Genomic DNA, 18486 nt, shown 5'->3' with positions numbered 1-18486 from the left:
CTGATACCCGAATAATCTGGGAAAAAATAAAGAAACTAAATGGTAAATATCATAAGTTGCCTTCTCCTATTATTAATTGGAATGGAAAGGAGATCTCATCTGTTGATGAAATTGCCAATGCCCTAGGAACGGTGTTCTGTGAGTTGTCCGCCTCAACTGCATATCAACCATCTTTTCAGAAAATCAAAGCTGAAGCTGAGAAAAGGAAACTAGACTTCAAAACTGCATGTCATTTTACCTATAACCAACCACTCACAATATCTGAACTGAAAGAATCTATATATACCTCAAGAAACAGCTCTCCTGGCCCTGATGGAATCTACAATATAATGATTCAACACCTCAATCAGAAATCACTAATTTCATTGCTAAACTTTTACAATAGAATATTCTCAGAACATATATTCCCTACTTCCTGGAGACATTCTTATGTAATAGCCATACCTAAACCTGGAAAAGATCATTCAGTTCCTAACAACTATAGACCAATTTCTCTAACCAGCTGCCTGAGTAAGACTTTGGAAAAAATGGTTCACCATCGACTCACCTGGTACCTTGAATCCGAAAACATAATCAGTAATAATCAGTTTGGCTTTCGGAAGAATAGATCTTCCCTAGACCTCATGACCAAAGCCGAATCCAACATAAGAAATGCATTCATCAGAAATCAACATCTCGTCATGATATGCCTTGATATAGAGAAGGCCTTTGATACCACGTGGCGCTACGGTATCCTAAGAGATCTCCATTCCATTCATATGAGAGGCCATTTACCATATTTTATTCAAAGCTTCCTTCAGCACAGATCTTTCCAAGTGAGGTACCGGCAGGTTTTATCTCAAACATACATTCAAGAAGAAGGAGTCCCACAAGGCTCTGTTCTTAGTGCCACTCTGTTTGCAATACGAATAAACAACATCACAAACAGCATTCCAAATACCGTTGACTCGTATCTCTATGCAGATGATCTTACCATATCCTGTCATTCCCAGAATATGAACTATATTGAGAGGCATCTACAAATATCCATTAATAACATTGAATTATGGATTGCGCAAAATGGATACAAACTGTCAAGCCACAAATCTACAGCTATACATTTCTGCACTTCATGCGTCTTCATGAGCATCAGAAAACTGTTATCTTTTCATGGATCCCTGGCCACAGTGGTATTCCAGGAAACGAATGTGCAGACAGTGCTGCTAAGTATCCTTCCATCATATCCTCAACAGATAACCTAGTCCCATATCCTGATTATAGACATAACATACGGAGAACATCTATGGAACAATGGACACTTCTGTGGAAAATGCAAACCAATAACAAGCTATTCCAAATAAAACCTGAACCACAATTATGGACTTCTAGCCTTCGGAAAAATAGAAAAGAAGAAGTAATCTTAGCCAGAACTCGTATAGGTCACACTCACCTCACACATCTCTATCTGCTTACAGGAAATGATCCTCCTCAGTGTGCACACTGCTCGCAACCACTTACAGTAAAACATATACTCCTTGAATGTAACTTGTTCAGCAATGCCCGACGAATGTCTTTTAGTTTCATTTCAGATCTACAGCAACCTCTCTCTCTGAATAGCATAATAGGTAAAGAAGCAAATCTCTCTGAATTCTTTTTCTATATAAAACAAATAAAAATGTACGACCGTTTCTAACTGCCCACCGTGCAGTTATCATAAGTAACGCAATTAATTTAGGAGGCGCAATATGGCCTAAGTAGCTCTTGCGCCAGAAAACACCACAACAACAACAACAACAGCAGAGAGACTCTGTTAGGGATGAGTCATTAATTAGCCTAACTGCCCTTTTTTGAATGGAATCTAGAAGCTTGAGATATATTTTGGGGGAACTGCCCCAGATGCGGGAACAGTATTCCCTGGTAGGACAGATTTCCGATTTTTACAGAGAGAGAGAGAGTCTGAAAAAAAGTAACACTGAAAGCGAAAGAGAAAATCCAGTTTTTCAGATGCAGAAGAAGCAATATTTGTGATGTGCTTATGCTGAGAGAGAGAGAGAGAGAGAGAGAGAGAGAGAGAGAGAGAGAGAGAGAGAGAGAGAGAGAGAGAGAGAGAGAGTAGAAGTGAGAGTAATCCCGAATAGAGATATATGATCTTGCCTAGAAATCAGTCATTGAAGATAAGCATAAAAGCAAATGAATCCTTTTTTTTTGAGAGATATAAAACAGAAATGAGTTTTAAAAGGATTGAAATCAACTAACTTATCTTTGCCCCACTGAAGAATTAACTGAAGATCAGCATTTAAGGAATTAATAGTGGATATTTGAGAAATTGAAGCTGTTTGTGCAGATCAAAGTTTCCCAAAATGGAAAGTGGAATGCAATGTGTTATCATCAGCAACACTATCGATAGGATTTCCGGTCAATTGAAAAAGGTCGTTAATATACAAGACGAAAACAGTGCGAGAAAGAACTGAACCTTGGGGAACACCAGCATCAGTGGAGAAGGTAGAAGACAGAGAGCCATCTACCATCACCTGCAGTGTTTGGTCAGAAAGAAAACTGGATACCCAATTACAAAAAAAGTTAGCAAAAAATCATAATAAGATGGAAGCTTATTTAGAAGACCTTTATATCAGACATGATCAAAAGCCTTTGAAATGTCAAGGGCAACTGCTTGAGTTCCACCTAACTTTTCCATCAAATTTGTCCACAGGTGGAGTAACATAAGAAAGAATATCACCAGTGGATCAACACTGGCGGAATCCATACTGTCAATCATTGAACAGTAGGAAGGTTTCTAGATAGTTTAAGAGTTGGTGGTTAATTGATTTCTCCATTACTCTAGAAAGAATAGAAGTAAGTGCAATGGGATGATAATTGGATGGGAGGGATTTGTCACCCTTTTTAGAAACTGGCTGGATATGAGCAATTTTCCAAGCAGAAAGAGAAAAAAGGCAACATAGAATAGGTGTAAGTTCAGGAGCACAGGCTTTGAGAACAAGTTGAGAAATATCATCAGGACCTGGAGCTTTCTTAGCATCAATATTGTTCAAAATCCTGACATCCTTTTGACAGAAGACCACACGAGGCATTGAATGAAGTGTACAAGGAATTATAGGAGGTGTTTTACTAAGATCATCAATACACGAGTTGGAAGAAAAGTAGAATGCTTGCAGGTTAGCTTTATCTTTGGCTGAAGTGGCAATAGAACCATCTGGTTTTTGACAGAGACGGGCAAAAGTTGCAGCCAAATAGCTTTGGAAAGAGACCAGAATGTTGACTACTATTTGGACAAGAAGAACGTTTTCTACTCTTTATCTTGTTCGAAATCTAGTTTAGGCTGATTAATAACTGCTTTGGTGTAGGCAGAAAATGAAGCTGGGGATTTCGATACAAGCCAATTGCAATATATGCAACATTCTTATCTTGAACAGCCTAAGCACATTTATTGGAAAACCAGGGTTTTCCAATAAATCTCCTATTATCTCCCAGATAATGGGAGAGATTTTTAGGTCGAGTGTGGAATAAAGGATTTTATATATACAAGAATAATTTCTCTGACACAATCTGAGAAAATGTTGACATCAGAAGATTTGAAACAGTAATCCAACCAAAGAAAAGAAATCGCTCAGATCATTTTCATTTTGCATTCTTGTAATGTGCAACAATGAGAAGTTGAGAATGACCATGAGAGAAAGGCTCCATTGGAGAAGAAAACATTACCAAGTTGTGATCTGAGATACCTAGACAACCACTCACCTTGATCATGTACCTAGAAGGGTTGTTTGTGAGAAAAAGATCAAGCACGTTGGCTGTATGGTTAGGATTTGTCTGGTATTTTGTAAGTGAACAACCTGTGCAAGGTCATTAGTAATTGCAAAAACCTCAGTGTCTCAACCAGCTGGGTCTGTGTGACTAGAAAACGGAAGCCAGCTGGAATTGTGAACATTAAAATCACAAAGGAAAATTGCCTCACTGTTAGAAAAGTTGGACCGAAGAAAGTCAAGTTTCAAAGAGAGGAAGTCAGTTCCAAGTGATTAGCATTAGCAAAGACACATGATGCAAGAAAGCAAGCTTACATAGCATCAGCCAAAAAAAAAAAAAAAAAACCAACCCTTATTTCACCCATCCACTCGATCCAAATATTTGTCAAGTTCTGCCTTGAATCTATTTAAGCTATCACTTCTGCAACGACAGATGTAAGTTTGTTCCACCAATCAACCACCCGCTGGCTAAAGGTAAGCTTACGCACATCTATGCTACAACCGTCTTTACTCAATTTGAATTTATGCCCTCTCAGGCAATTACTCTGAACAAGAGGAAGAATCCCATCTGCATTGAGCATGATCAAACCATTCAAGGCTTTATACACCTCAATCAGATCACCTCGCAGGTGCCTAGTCTCCAGACACTGTAATTTGCAGAACTTAAGCCTTTCTTCGTAAGAGCAACCCTTTGTTCCATTCAATAATCTTGTTACCCTTCTCTGAACTCATTCCAACAACTCTACATCCTTTTTAAAATAAGGCTTCCAGATCTGTATACAGTACTCAAGGTGTGGCCTGACCATTGCATTATACAAGGAAATAATCAACTCCTTATTCCCTGCTAGAAAAATTCCTGTATATCATTGACAGGACGCCATGAGCTGCTCTTGCAGCTCATGGTGTCTTCTGCACTGCTCAGAAAACTTCATATCTGCCTGCACAATTACCCCCAGGTCCTTTTCACTCTCTACCTCTGTCAGTGTAGTACCACAGAGCTCATACATTACTCTAGGATTACTGCTTCCCATATGAAGTACTTTGCATTTGTCAATGTTAACTTCAGTTGCCACCTCTCAGCCAATCTACTCAACTTTTCTAGATCCTGTCGCAGAAGTGTATAGCCATTAGTGTCATTAACAACTCTGCCGACCTTTGTATCGTATGCAAACTTGGACATTAAGCCAGATATACCATCATCAATAACATTCATGAATACAGAAAACAACAGTGGACCCAATACTCAATCCTGGGGCTCCACTAATAACATTAGTCCACCACGCCGGCCGGGCTGGTCGAGTGGGTAAAGTACCTGCCCGGCAACCCAAAGGTCGCGGGTTCGATTCCCGCCTCGGGCTTGGATCAAAGTACTGCAAAAACCTTGGGAGGTGCAATATGGCCACAGAAGCCGATGCGCCAACAACTACCAAATCAAAAAAAAAAAAAAAAATCAACACATTAGTCCACGAAGAGCAGTGTCCATTGATTACCACTCTCTGTCCCTCATCCCTTTATCCATAGCAGCAATTTGCCTCCAATGTCACACTGCTCACAATTTGTGCAGCAGTCTTCCATGTGCAACAGTATCAAAAGCCTTTCTAAGATCCAAATATATGATGTCAAAATTATTCTTTGCGTACTTTGTTCCTTTGTGTGACTACATCATAGTGTCCAATCAAATTGGTCAGACAAGACTACCCCTTAACAAACCCATGCTGTGTCAGAGCTATAAGTGAAGTCTTGTGTAGATGATCCTGTAATACTTCTTTAAGCAGTGCCTCCATTAATTTCCCTGGAACAGAAGTTAAACTAACAGGTCTGTAATCACCTGTGTTTCCCTTTGATCTTCCTTTGTGGATTGCACATTTGCACATTTCCAGTTTATGGGTACCTCCCCTGAGTCCAAGGAAGCTGTCATAATTATGGCTAAGGGTTTGCTTACGGAAGTAAGCCACCTCCTTTAATATAACTGGATAGATTCCATCCACCCCAGGTGCCTTTCTTATGTTTATCTTCAACAATTTCTCCTCCACTTTGCTCTGAGTTATTACAAGATTATCTAGCTTACTGTCAGAGTTTAATTCACCTCTGGCATTCCCCTCCCTGAATAACTCCTCATGTGTGAATGTAGACGCAAAATATTCATTTAGTTTGTTAGCTATTTAAGCAGGATCATCAACAGTTGAACCATCAATATCAAGTGGACCAATCTGATTCATCCCCTTCCTTCTAGAGTTTACATAAGTAAGAACTCTTTGCTGTTTTTCTTTGCATCCTTTGCCAAAGATTTCTCGTAATCTTCCTTTGCCTGCTTAACCTCCATCGTGACTTCGTTACAGACAAGCTTATATCTATCATAGGCTTCTGTATCACCTGTTAATTTATATGTATCCCATGCATTTTTCTTCTCTGCCACATGTCTAATTAGTTCATCTCTACATCTATTTAGGCCTAAATCTTGAACATTATTTCTTAGTTGGTATGAAAAGCTAGTAGCTTCCAAGATTGTTTCCTTGAATGCTTCCTATTTTGAATTTGCTGTTGGTAACATCATCAGTTGATCCCACCATATAGAATTTAAATACTGTCTCAGACCACCATAGGGCGCCTCCGTAGCCGGGTGGGCAGGAGTAGCAGTGCATAGCACACGCTTCTTGATTAGACTGGGGTTCGAGCCCATGACCACCAAATACGGAGGATGCAGAAAGGTCAGGGAATGACCACCGCATATCCTGGAGCAATATGGCATTAGTTGCTAATGCTCCTAAAAACCAAATAACAAACAATCAACCGTAGTCACTTTTATGAAAGCAAAAACCTTTTCCTTTACCCCTGATAGTAGGTACCTCTTTAAGTAAATCCCACTTTAGCACGCTGTGGTCACTGCCACCTAGTAATTCCTTTATCTGCAGATTCTTAATACATGAAGAATTACTACTGATAATTAGATCAAGAGTACAAGCTGGCTTCGATTAACGCAATTAATTCGTCCCGTTAGTGCATCGCGTAAAACTGAAGCGCGTTAATCGAATATAATAATCAATAGGAAAAATTATAATTGGTCCTTGACCTTCTAGAATGTCATAAAGAATTTTAAAAATGCCTTTTAAATAACTTTTTTACTGTATACAATGTAAAAGATAATGAAAATAATTATAGAATTAAATGTTTTTTGCATAAAACAGTGGTTCCCAAACTGTGCGCCGCGGAATATTTTAAATTTTCAAGGGAAACACAGCGATACTCGACATCTGTCAGACACCGTGCAAACTATTACCTCGAGGTAGTTCAGTGTCAAAATTTCTTATTAAGTTGTTTGGACCTAACTACTAAATGGAACTGTTAGGGAATTATTTTGGTCTAGGTGTGCCATGAAAAAATTACTGAGACACTAAGGGCGCCATGAACCGTGAAAGTTTGGGTACCTCTGATATAAAATACTCACTGAAGAAATGACTGTTGCTGAAATATTTGAAGTGTTGACTTTCTTTTTCATCGATCAATTTCCAATAGCTGACAACAATCTTCTCAGGGCACTGTCAAAATAAATATTGCAGAGAACCTCAAACCTTTTGTTTGAGATTCTCTGCGATATGAAAGATTTCATTTAGTTCTTTTACCGTTATCTCCTTCGCGGTAACATTTTCATCTGGCTCGTTTAAAAATTTGAATTTTTAAATGCAAGTCTGCATTGACTTGCATTTAATAATGTATTTTTCAAATAACAGTGTAGCGGGAGACAAACAAGTAACACGTCTTCTTCCGATGATTGATGGAACACACAGAGGCGGGCAGCAGGCAAATTTTTGTTTATTGCCCGTCTGATGTGATTCAAATCTTTTTCAACTGTTGCGTAAAAAAAAAAAAAAAAAAGATCGCATTAACTGTAAATTTGCATCATGTAAAGTGAAAAATAGTATAATTTTTTCAATTAGCGTTAACTGAAAAACCCGTTAATCGAACTCGCATTATGCAAGGCCTGTATTACTCCCTCTAGTTGCCTCCCAAACATGCTGCTGTAGAAAACAATCATCCAATAAATCCACAAAAGTCTTACTAGTGTTTGAGTGACCAACCCACAAATTCCAGTCAATCTCTGGAAAATTAAAACCCCCCATTATAAGACATACTGGCCCACTCTATTTCTCTGCACAATTGCTCATTATATTCGTCAGATTCATTAAGTCTATAACACACACCTACTCTCAGTTTTTCTTTCCCAATGCTTATGTCACACCAAACAGACTCAACATTGCATTTTCCACCAACATCAATTGGATGCACTTCCTTAGATTTTATGTGTTTATTAACTAACAGCATAACCCCTCCTCCTGTCCTGTCTATCTTTTCTGTACACATTGTACTCCCCAAATTGCAATTCTGCACTGCTTATGTCTATATGACACCACGTCTTTGATATCCCAACAATATCTGCCTTTGATGTCTTGACTAGCATTTCAAGCTCATCAAATTTATTAACTATACTCCTAGCATTGGTGTACACACAAGTATACATGCACCTATTTCTATTCTTAGTTACACTAACAACACAGCCCATGTATTTACTTGTACTACTATGACTCCCAGCAGTCCTGGAAATCCCCATTGCCTTGCTTTCCAGGCTGCTGCTCAATTGCATTTCAATAGAAGCAGTGCAAGAATCAGTTTCATCTCTGCCAGTGGCTACTGTTAATCTATAAGTCTGTGTATCCCCCCCCCAAGCTAGCAGTTTTCTGACCCACCTGACACTGCCTCAAAAGCATCAGCAAATATTCTTGCACCCTTTCTATTTAAGTGTATCCCATCCCTGTAGAAGCAGTCTCTCCTGTTAACAAGCACAGACCAGGCTGAGAAAAATTCTACCCCTTGAGCCTTGCACAATCTCTCCATGGCCGAATTGATTGACAAGGTTCTCATCATATACTCCCTCCTATCATGTCTGGGCAGAATTGTAGACACTTTCAAATTCAACCCTAACTCACGACTTTTTTTCAACTTTGACCTGTACTTTTTGAGTAATTCCTCTGGTCTCCTAATCTTAATATCATTAGTGCCAACATCAACAACAATATCACCCTTTGATCCCTTAAAAGATTATATCTGCTCTCCAACGTATACCAGAGGTATGAGTGTCTTTGAAAATGTTTTTAAAAGTTATAGTTTTGTTAATAGCTTTGAATATTAATTTTTGAACATTAATTTTTCTCTTCATAAAGCACTGAAAATCATCGTCAGTGGCTGGCAGTATCTTCACAAACAAATATCCACTTTGAATATCAACATGAATTGGAAGAACTTGCTGAGGAGCATTCAGAACTTTTAGTTCTTGGGCATTGTACTCATACCATCACCATGTCAAATGAAACTCTTCGATGTCATCAAAATGATGTATATCATTATCCTGAGATTCTGGAGGTTGGTTTATGTGTTTACACTGTTTTCTGAAATATAGTTATATTTTGTATGCATTCAGAAATTAATAATATATACAGTATATACATCATGCTTAATCATGCTTATACATCATCATGTACCTGCAGCTGGAAATTTTACAGTAATGTAAATTTAATTTATTTCATGGTTTTTCCATCACCATAAAAAGTACAGGGAAAATGTTTTCATTTTTGTCTAATTTAAAAGTAAGAATAATGTATGATCTGAAGTGTTCTCTCTCTCTCTCTCTCAACAGCAAATTCAAAATGGGAAGCATTCAAAGAATTCATCTTGGAAGTTACTACGCTTTACATACCAACTAAGAAATATTGTTCAAGGTTTATTCCTAAATGGATGTCAGATGAACTAATGAGACATATGGCAGAGAAGAAAAATGCATAGGATACATATAAATTAATGGGTGACATGGAAGCCTATGATAGATAAAAGATGGTCTGTAACCAAGTCGCAAAGGAGATTAGGCAGGCAAAGGCAGATTATCAGAAATCCTTGGCAAAGGATGTAAAGAAAAACAGAAAAGAGTTCTTTTCTTATGTAAACTCTAGAAGGAAAGGGCTGAATCAGATTAGTCCACTGGATATTGAGGGTTCAACTGTTGATGATCCTGCTCAGGTGGCTAACAGACTAAACGAGTATTTTGCATCTACATTCACACATGAGGAGTTATTCAGGGAGGGGAATGCCAGAGGTGAATTAAACTCTGGCAGTGAGCTAGATGATTTTGTAATAACTGAGAGGAAAGTGGAGGAGAAATTGTTGAAGATAAACATAAAAAAGGCACCCGTGATTAGCATTTTAGCATTAGCATTAGCATTAGTAGAGGCATTTGATGCAAGAAAGCAAGCTTATGCAGCATCAGCCAAAAAAAAAAAAAAAAAAAAAAAACCCACTTCCACTTCACCCCTCTGTTCGTTCAAAATACCTGTCCAGCTGAGCCTTAAACTTATTTAGGCTATCAACCTCCACCACAAGGGATGGAAGTCTGTTCCACCAACCAACCACCCGCTGGCTAAAGGCAAATTTCCGCACGTCTATCCTACATCTGTCTTTCCTCAATTTGAATTTATGCCCTCTCAGGTGATTTTTCTGAGCTAGAGGAAGAATGCCATCAGCATTGAGCATGCTAAAACCATTCAAGGCTTTATACACCTCTATCAGATCACCTCGCTGGTGCCTAGTCCCCAGACACTGTAATTTGCAAAACTTAAGCCTTTCTTCGTAAGAGCACCCCTTTGTTCCATTCACTAATCTTGTTGCCCTTCTCTGTACTCGTTCCAGCAGCTCTACATCCTTCTTGAAATGAGGCCTCCAGACCTGTATACAGTACTCTAGGTGTGGCCTGACCATCGCCTTATACAATGGAATAATCACCTCCTTATCCCTGCTGGAAAAATTCCTGTATATCATTGACAATACTCCATGAGCTACTCTTGCAGCCCGTCTACACTGCTCAGAGAACTTCATATCTGCCTGCACAACCACCCCCAAGTCCCTTTCATTCTCTACCACTGTCAGTGTAGTACCACAGAGTTGATACGTTGCTCTGGGGTTGCTGTTTCCATGTGTAGTACTTTACATTTGTCAATGTTAAACTTCATTTGCCACCTCTCAGCCCATCTGCTCAACCTTTCCAGATCCTGTTGCAGCAGCATAGTGTCAGTAGTGTCCTTGACAACCCTGCCAACCTTTGTATCGTCTGCAAACTTGGACATTAAGCCCGATATACCATCATCAATATCATTTATAAATACAGAAAACAATAATGGACCCAACACTGAGCCCTGAGGGACTCCACTAATAACATCAGTCCACGATGAGCAGTATCCGTTGAGTGATGGGTGGGATCTATCCAGTTATATTAAAGGAGGCAGCAAAAGAAGTAAGCAAACCCTTAGCCATAATTATGAGAGCTTCTTTGGACTCAGGGGAGGTACCCATAGACTGGAGATGTGCAAATGTGACCCCAATTCACAAAGGAGGATCAAAGGCTGATACAAGTAATTATAGACCTGTGAGTTTAACTTCTGTTCCAGGAAAATTAATGGAGGCACTGGTTAAAGAAGCACTACAGGATCATCTAGACAAGACTTCAGTTACAGCTCGGACACAGCATGGTGTTATTGTTAAGGGAAAGTCTTGCCCGACCAATTTCATTGGATACTATAATGCAATCACAAAAGAACTGTATGCAGGGAATAACTTTGATATTATATATTTGGATCTTAGAAAGGCTTTCGATACTGTTGCACAAATTGGAAGCAGTGTGGCATTCGAGGCAAATTGTTCTTATGGATAAAGGAATGGTTGAGGGGGAGAAGACAGAGAGTGGTAATCAATGGACACTGCTCATCATGGACTAATGTTATTAGTGGAATCCCTCAGGGTTTCAGTGTTGGGTCCATTGTTGTTTTCTCTATTTATAAATGATATTGATGATGGTATATCAAGCTTAATGTCCAAGTTTGCAGATGATACAAAGGTTGGTGTGGTTGTTAAGGACACTACTGATGCTATGCTGCTGCAACAGGATCTGGAAAGGTTGAGCAGTTCGGCTGAGAGGTGGCAAATGAAGTTTAACATTGACAAATATAAAGTACTACATATGGGAAACAGTAATCCCAGAGCAACGTATCAACTCTGTGGTACTACACTGACAGTGGTAGAAATGAAAAGGACCTGGGGGTAATTGTGCAGCCAGATATGAAGTTTTCTAAGCAGTGCAGATGGGCTGCAAGAGTAGCTCCTGGTGTCTTGTCAATGATATACAGGAATTTTTCTAGCAGGGATAAGGAGGTGATTATTCCCTTGTATAAGGCAATGGTCAGGCTACACCTTCAGTACTGTATTACACGTCTGGAGGCCTCATTTTAAGAAGGATGTAGAACTGCTGGAACGAGTATAGAGAAGGGCAACAAGATTAGTGAATGGAACAAAGGGTTGTTCTTACGAAGAAAGGCTTAAGTTTTGCAAATTACAGTGTCTGGAGACTAGGCACCGGCGAGGTGATCTGATAGAGGTGTATAAAGCCTTGAATGGTTTGAGCATGCTCAATGCTGATAGTATTCTTCCTCTCACTCAGAATAATCACCTAAGAGGGCATAAATCAAATTGAGGAAAGGCAGATGTAGGATAGATGTGCAGAAATTTCCCTTTAGCCAGCGGGTAGTTGGTTGGTGGAACAGACTTCCATCCCTTGTTGTGGAAGTTGATAGCCTAAATGAATTTAAAGCTCATCTGGACAGGTATTTTGAACGAACGGAAGGGTGAAATGGGGGTGGTTTTTTTTTTTTTTTTTTTTTGCCTAATGCTAATGCTCTCTCACTAACACACACACACACACACACACACACACACACACAGAGAGAGCGAGAGATTTTAAATTGCTGAAACTGTTTTGTTTTACTGTTTTTACTATTAGTACTGTTATATTCACTATTATGGTATTTAGTCTTATCTGTTTTATAATTGAGAGCAATCAGGAAAGCCAACAACTGATGTGCATTTGTTTGATGATATGATTAAAAATAATGGTTGCACACATTCCAGGAGTTCTTGCTTGTAGCTACCAAGGCCAATATTGGCAAGATGTGCCAAGAGTAATGATGTTTCAAATCAGTGGAAAGCGAATATTAGGATTATTTAAGCTTTTTCTTAGGTCAAAGTAGTCAACTGTACCAGAACAGTTAGTCTTAACTGTGTCTGCAGTAATGTCAAGAGTGTTATCAATGAAATTAATGAATTAAAACTTTTGGGCCAACTAATGCTGATGTAATAAGAATAGAAGTAGGATATTAGGTTTATTATGATATGTGTAATATAAGGAGAACAGGCAAGATAGGAGGGATAGGAGGTTATGCTACCTACCAGAGGCAGACAAAAGCTTTCCCACAATTAGTCTTTATGTATGCTACCAGAATCTATGTTACGTGAGGTAGTTAGAAGCAAGCTGAAAAGATAGTGAGGTAGCAGTAGTAGTTGTGGCATGTGATGCAAGAAAGCAAGTGTGTGAGCTTATGCCGCATCAGCTAAAAAAAAAAAAAAAAATTACACCATTCCCTCCAAATGCCTGTCCAGTTCCTCCTTAAATTTATTCAACCTATCAACCTCCACAACGATAAATGGAAGTTTGTTCCAGCAATTAACCACCCGCTGGCTAAAGGCAAAATTTCCGCACATCTATTCTACATCTGTCTTTTCTTAATTTGAATTTATGCCCCCTTAGGTTTGTAATCTGAACAAGTGGAAGGATCCCATCAGAATTCAGCGTGCTCAACCCATTGAAGGCCGTAAAAACAATCAGATCACCTTGCAGGTGCCTAGTCTCTAGCCACTGCAATTTGCAGAACTTAAGCCTCTCTTGGTAAGAGGATCCCTTCATTCCCCTCACCAATCTTGTTGCCCTCCGCTGTACACGCTCAAGCAAATCGACATCCTTCCTAAAATGAGGCCTCCAGACCTGTACGCAGTACTCAAGGCGTGGCCTGACCATTGCCTTATACAGAGGGAAAATCACCTCCTTTTCCCTGCTAGCAAAATTCCTATATATCATTGACAAAACCCCATGACCTGCCCTGGCAGCCTGTCTCCATTGCTCAGAAAACTTCATATCTGACTGCACAATTACTCCCAGGTCTTTTTCGTTTTCTACCACCTTAAGTGTAGTACCACACAGTTGGTACGTTTCTCTGTGGTTACTTCTACCCATATGCAGTATTTTGCATTTGTCAAGGTTAAACTTCAGTTGCCACTTCTTAGCCCATCTGCCCAAATTATCTAGATCCTGTTGCAGTAGCACACTGCCATTACTGTCATTAACAACCCTGCCAACCTTTGTATCACTGCAAACTCCGACATTAATCCTGATATACCTTCATCAATATCCTTAATAAATATACAAAACAACAGTGGCCCCAACACCAAACCCTGTGGGACTCCACTAATAACATTAGTCCACGAAGAGCAGCACCCATTGATTACCACCCTCTGTCTTCTCCCACTTAACCATCCTTTTATCCATTGTAGCAACTTACCCTTAATACCATTGTGCACCAATTTGTACAACAGTGTCAAAAGCTTTCCTGAAATCGAAATATATGATATCAGAATTATTTTTTGCATCCAGTTCCTTTGTAACCACATCATAATAACCAATCAAATTTGTCAGACAAGACTTTCCCTTAACAAACCCATGCTGTGTCTGAATTATTGCTGCAGTCTTGTCTAGATGCTCCTTCAATGCATCTTTAACCAGTGACTCCATTATTTTACCTGGAACAGAAATTAATCTAACTGGTCAGTAATTACTCGTGTCATCCTTCGATCCCCGTTTGTGAATTGGGGATACATTTGCACATCTCCGGTCTGTGGGACCTTCCCCTGAGTCCAAGGATGCTCTCATAATTATGGCTAAGAGTTTGCTTATTTGCTTTGCTGCCTCCTTTAATATAACTGGATAGATCCCATCCACCCCAGGTGCTTTTCTTATGTTTAACTTCAACAATTTCTTCTCCAGTTTGCTCTCAGTTATTACAAAATCATTACGTACCCTGCTACAATTTGATAACCTTCTGCCATTTTCAAACCTTAATAATTCCTCGTGTGAATGTAGATGCAAAATACTCATTCAGTTTGTTTACTATCTGAGCAGGATCATCAACAGTCGAATCATCGATGTCAAGTGACTTGTTGTCCAGTGTCAAGTGACAAGTTGACACTGGACAACAAGTGACATGTCAAGTGACAAGTTGACCAATCAGATTAATCCCCTTCCTTTTAGAGTTTATATAAGTAAAGAAATTCTTGCTGTTTTTCTTAGCATCTTTTGCCACGTATTTCTCGTAATCTGCCTTCGCCTGCCTAACCTCCTTTGTGACCTGATTACAGACTATCTTATATCTGCCATAGGCTTCTGAGTTGCTTGATAATTTATATGCACCCCATGCATTTTTCTTCCCTGTTACAAGTCTCATTAGTTCATTAGATAGCCATTTAGGCCTAAACCTTGAACAATATTTCTTAATAGGTATGAAACTTTTAGTAGCATCCACGATTAATTCCTTGAATGCTTCCCACTTAGAATTTACTGTTGGTAACATCGTCAGTTGATCCCACTGTACAGAATTTAAAAACTGTCTGAGACCACTGCACTCACCTTTACGAAAACAAAAACCCTTTCCTTTACTCCTGATGGTAATTATATCTTTAAGTAAATCCCACATCAGTACACTGTGATCACTGCCACCAAGTGGTTCATTTATCTGCAAATCCTTAATACACGAATGATCACTGCTGATAACCAAATTAAGAGTATTACCCTCTCTGGTTGCCTCTCGAACATGCTGCTGCAGAAAACAATCATCCAATAAATCCACAAAAGTCTTACTAGTGTGTGAGTGACCGACCCACAAGTTCCAGTCAATATCTGGGAAGTTAAAATCCCCCATTATAACACATTCTGATTTACTAGCCCACTCTATTTCTCTGTACAATTGTTCATTGTTCTTCTTCAAGTCATTAGGCCTATAACACACTCCTACTCTTATTTTTGCTTTCGCAGTGCTTATGTCACACAAAACTGACTCAACAGTGCACTGTTCATCTGTATCAACTGGATGCACTTCTTTTGATTTTGTTTTTCTTAATTAACAGCATAACACCTCCTTCCTTCCTATCCTGTCTATCCTTTCTGTACACATTGTACTCCCCAAATTCCAGTTCTGCATTCCTTATATCTGTGTGACACCACGTCTCTGCCTTTGATGTCTTGACCAACACTTCAAATTCATCAAATTTATTTACTATACTTCTAGCATTGGTATACATGCAAGTATACATGTTCCTATTCTTATTATTAGTTACCCTAACACATCCCATATACCCACCTGTTTCACGATGATTGCCATCAGTCCCTGAAACCCCCAGCACCCGTCGCTTCAGGTCGTTACTTATTCTAATAGAAGTTGTGCAAGAATCACCTTCACCTCTGCCTGCGGCTACTTTTAACCTTTTAGTCTGTGAATCCCCCCAAGCTGGCAGTTTTCCGACCCACCTAACTCTGCCTCGATAGCATCAGGAAATATTCTTGCACCCTTTCTATTTAAGTGTATCCCATCCCTGTAGAAGAAGTTTCTCCTGTTGACAAGCAAAGACCAGGCTGAAAAAAATTTTACCCCTTGAGTCTTGCACATTTCCTCCAGGGCCAAATTGATTGACAAGGGCTCTCATCATGTACTCCCTCCTATCATGTCTGGGCAGAATTGCAGACACTTTCAAATTTAACCCTAATTCACGACTTTTTTGCAACATTGACCTGTACTTTTTAAGTAAATCTGCAGATCTCCTACTCTTAATGTCATTGGTGCCAACGTGTACAACAATATCACCTTTTGTGCCCTTAAAAGATGACATATGCTTTTCAACGTCATCAACTTTTGCCACTGGCAGACGTTCCCTGGTCCTGTTCCGTCTATCCTTTTTGCACAATATATTCCCCGTCTCCCTGACAATAGTAAAAGTAAAAGTAAAGTGCAGCCATTATCAACCCACTGCAGGATGGAAGCCTCCTCAACAATTCATGCTGAGGGAAATGGACCATAATCTGCCACGCTGGTCTAGTGCGGGTTGGCAGATCGACCGTATTCAGCAGTCAGGGGTTTGAACCCCGGTCTACTCAAAGAGCATGTGCTACTGCACTCCCGCTCCTGCCCACTCAGCTACGAATAGAGTCACCATCAATAACTAGTTCCTTTGGGACCAGCGCATTCTGCCTTGGAGATTGCCCCTGTGTTGCCTGATGCCCAGGAATGATCTGTGGCATTGAGTTGGGCAGCTGAGAGTTTGACGGGACCCTCATATTAATTTCTTCGAGGGCATCTACTCTACACCTCAAGCTCGCATGGACGCCCAGTAGAACGCTGAGTCGATGCCTAATTTCTAGACACTCTCTGCACCCAACACACACAAAGACATCCTCCTTGGCTAGATCATGTTGTGTTCCAGAGAGTTCGGCAAACATTTCACAAGCTGGACATTTTTTTAGGCTGTGATGCATTGATGAATTGCCCCCTTCAGTTCTCCCCCAAGTCACAGCACTCCTGCCACTTTGTGCCCATTGCTTTGCTGCTTTAGTCTGGGGCATGATATTTTAAATTAATAAGATCAATAAATTTAATTAATTAATTGTCAATACTACGCTATCTAATAGAATCCTAAATGCAGTGATGTATATTACGCTATATAATTATACATCAGAGCTGCCTCGTTACCACAATGAAAAATTTGAATTCCCTACTACTCTATACAAAAACAATGGCTGCAAGATTCAAATGAAATAGCGGTTTTACGTATATTAAGTAGTAATCTACAAAAACTCTTTATCTAAAATAAAAATAACCAGCGTAACAATAAGTATAAGACTACGTATAAAGTACAATATAAAATAACAATTAGGTAAATAAAAAGGCAAACACTTATCGCTTTTTCGGAGCCTGTAATTCACAGCTGTAATTTTTAAAGAGAGTCAGCGCCCTCCCTGTTTACATTGTGTCAGGATGATGAGTTACGTGCAGTTGACACCACGAAGAAAGAGTGCTATTGTTGATTTACGTGAGGAAGGATGTTCTTCCCATCATATTGCTTTTAGAGTGTCTTTTAATCAGTCGAGAGTGAGTAGATTTCTTTCCAAACTCAAGAATACTGGTTCTGCTGATAGGACAAAAGGAACCGGGTGCAAACGAGTCTCTACGCCAAAACAGGACAGTGTTTTGAAATGCTTATGCCTTAAAAACTGTAAAGCTTCTTCGTCTGAGTTGAAAAGAGAATGGGAAGAACATATAGGAGTAGTAGCAAGTGCAGTAACAGTCAGAAGATGCCTCTTCAAAAATGAACTTGTAGCCCCCTAAGAAGAAGCCCCTTTCTCACAAAAAAAAAAAAAATTAAAAACACCCGATTAATTTGGTGTAAGGAGCATGTGAAATGGACTCCCAAATCAGTGGAAGTCAGTTATTTTCTCAGATGAGAAGAAATTCAACCTGCATGGCTCTGATGGGAGATAAACGATTTGTAGATGTGGTGAAGAATACCATCCAGACCATATGATGTCTACAGGGAAATTCCCTACCAGCCAAATGATATGGGAGTGCATTTCATATTGCGGAGTAAGTCACCTGCAGTTTATAAAAGGTTCCGTAAATGCCAATGGATACCTGGCTATATTGGAAAGAAAATTGCTGCTGACCATTAGAGACCATTTCAGCCTGCCAAGTAACTGCATCTTTTAGGACAACTCTGCTCC

The 18486-nt window shown here is 39.5% G+C and overlaps 1 protein-coding gene across 3 annotated transcripts in view; it reads left to right on the top strand.

Moving 5' to 3' along the window:
- The window catches only part of sotv (exostosin glycosyltransferase sotv), a 266617-nt gene that overhangs the window by 96930 nt on the left and 151201 nt on the right, over positions 1 to 18486 (top strand). For all 3 annotated transcript variants that reach the window (XM_090389106.1, XM_090389104.1, XM_090389105.1), the window contains exon 6: positions 8957 to 9155. In XM_090389106.1, coding sequence (XP_090245232.1) covers positions 8957 to 9155 — 199 coding nt within the window. The remainder of the gene's footprint in view (positions 1 to 8956; positions 9156 to 18486) is intronic.

The sequence above is a fragment of the Mastigoproctus giganteus genome, chromosome 14 (genome assembly GCF_048544385.1).
Source record: "Mastigoproctus giganteus isolate SK-2022 chromosome 14, ASM4854438v1, whole genome shotgun sequence".
Lineage (NCBI taxonomy): Eukaryota > Metazoa > Arthropoda > Arachnida > Uropygi > Thelyphonidae > Mastigoproctus > Mastigoproctus giganteus.
This window is presented reverse-complemented; position numbering and strand designations above follow the sequence as displayed.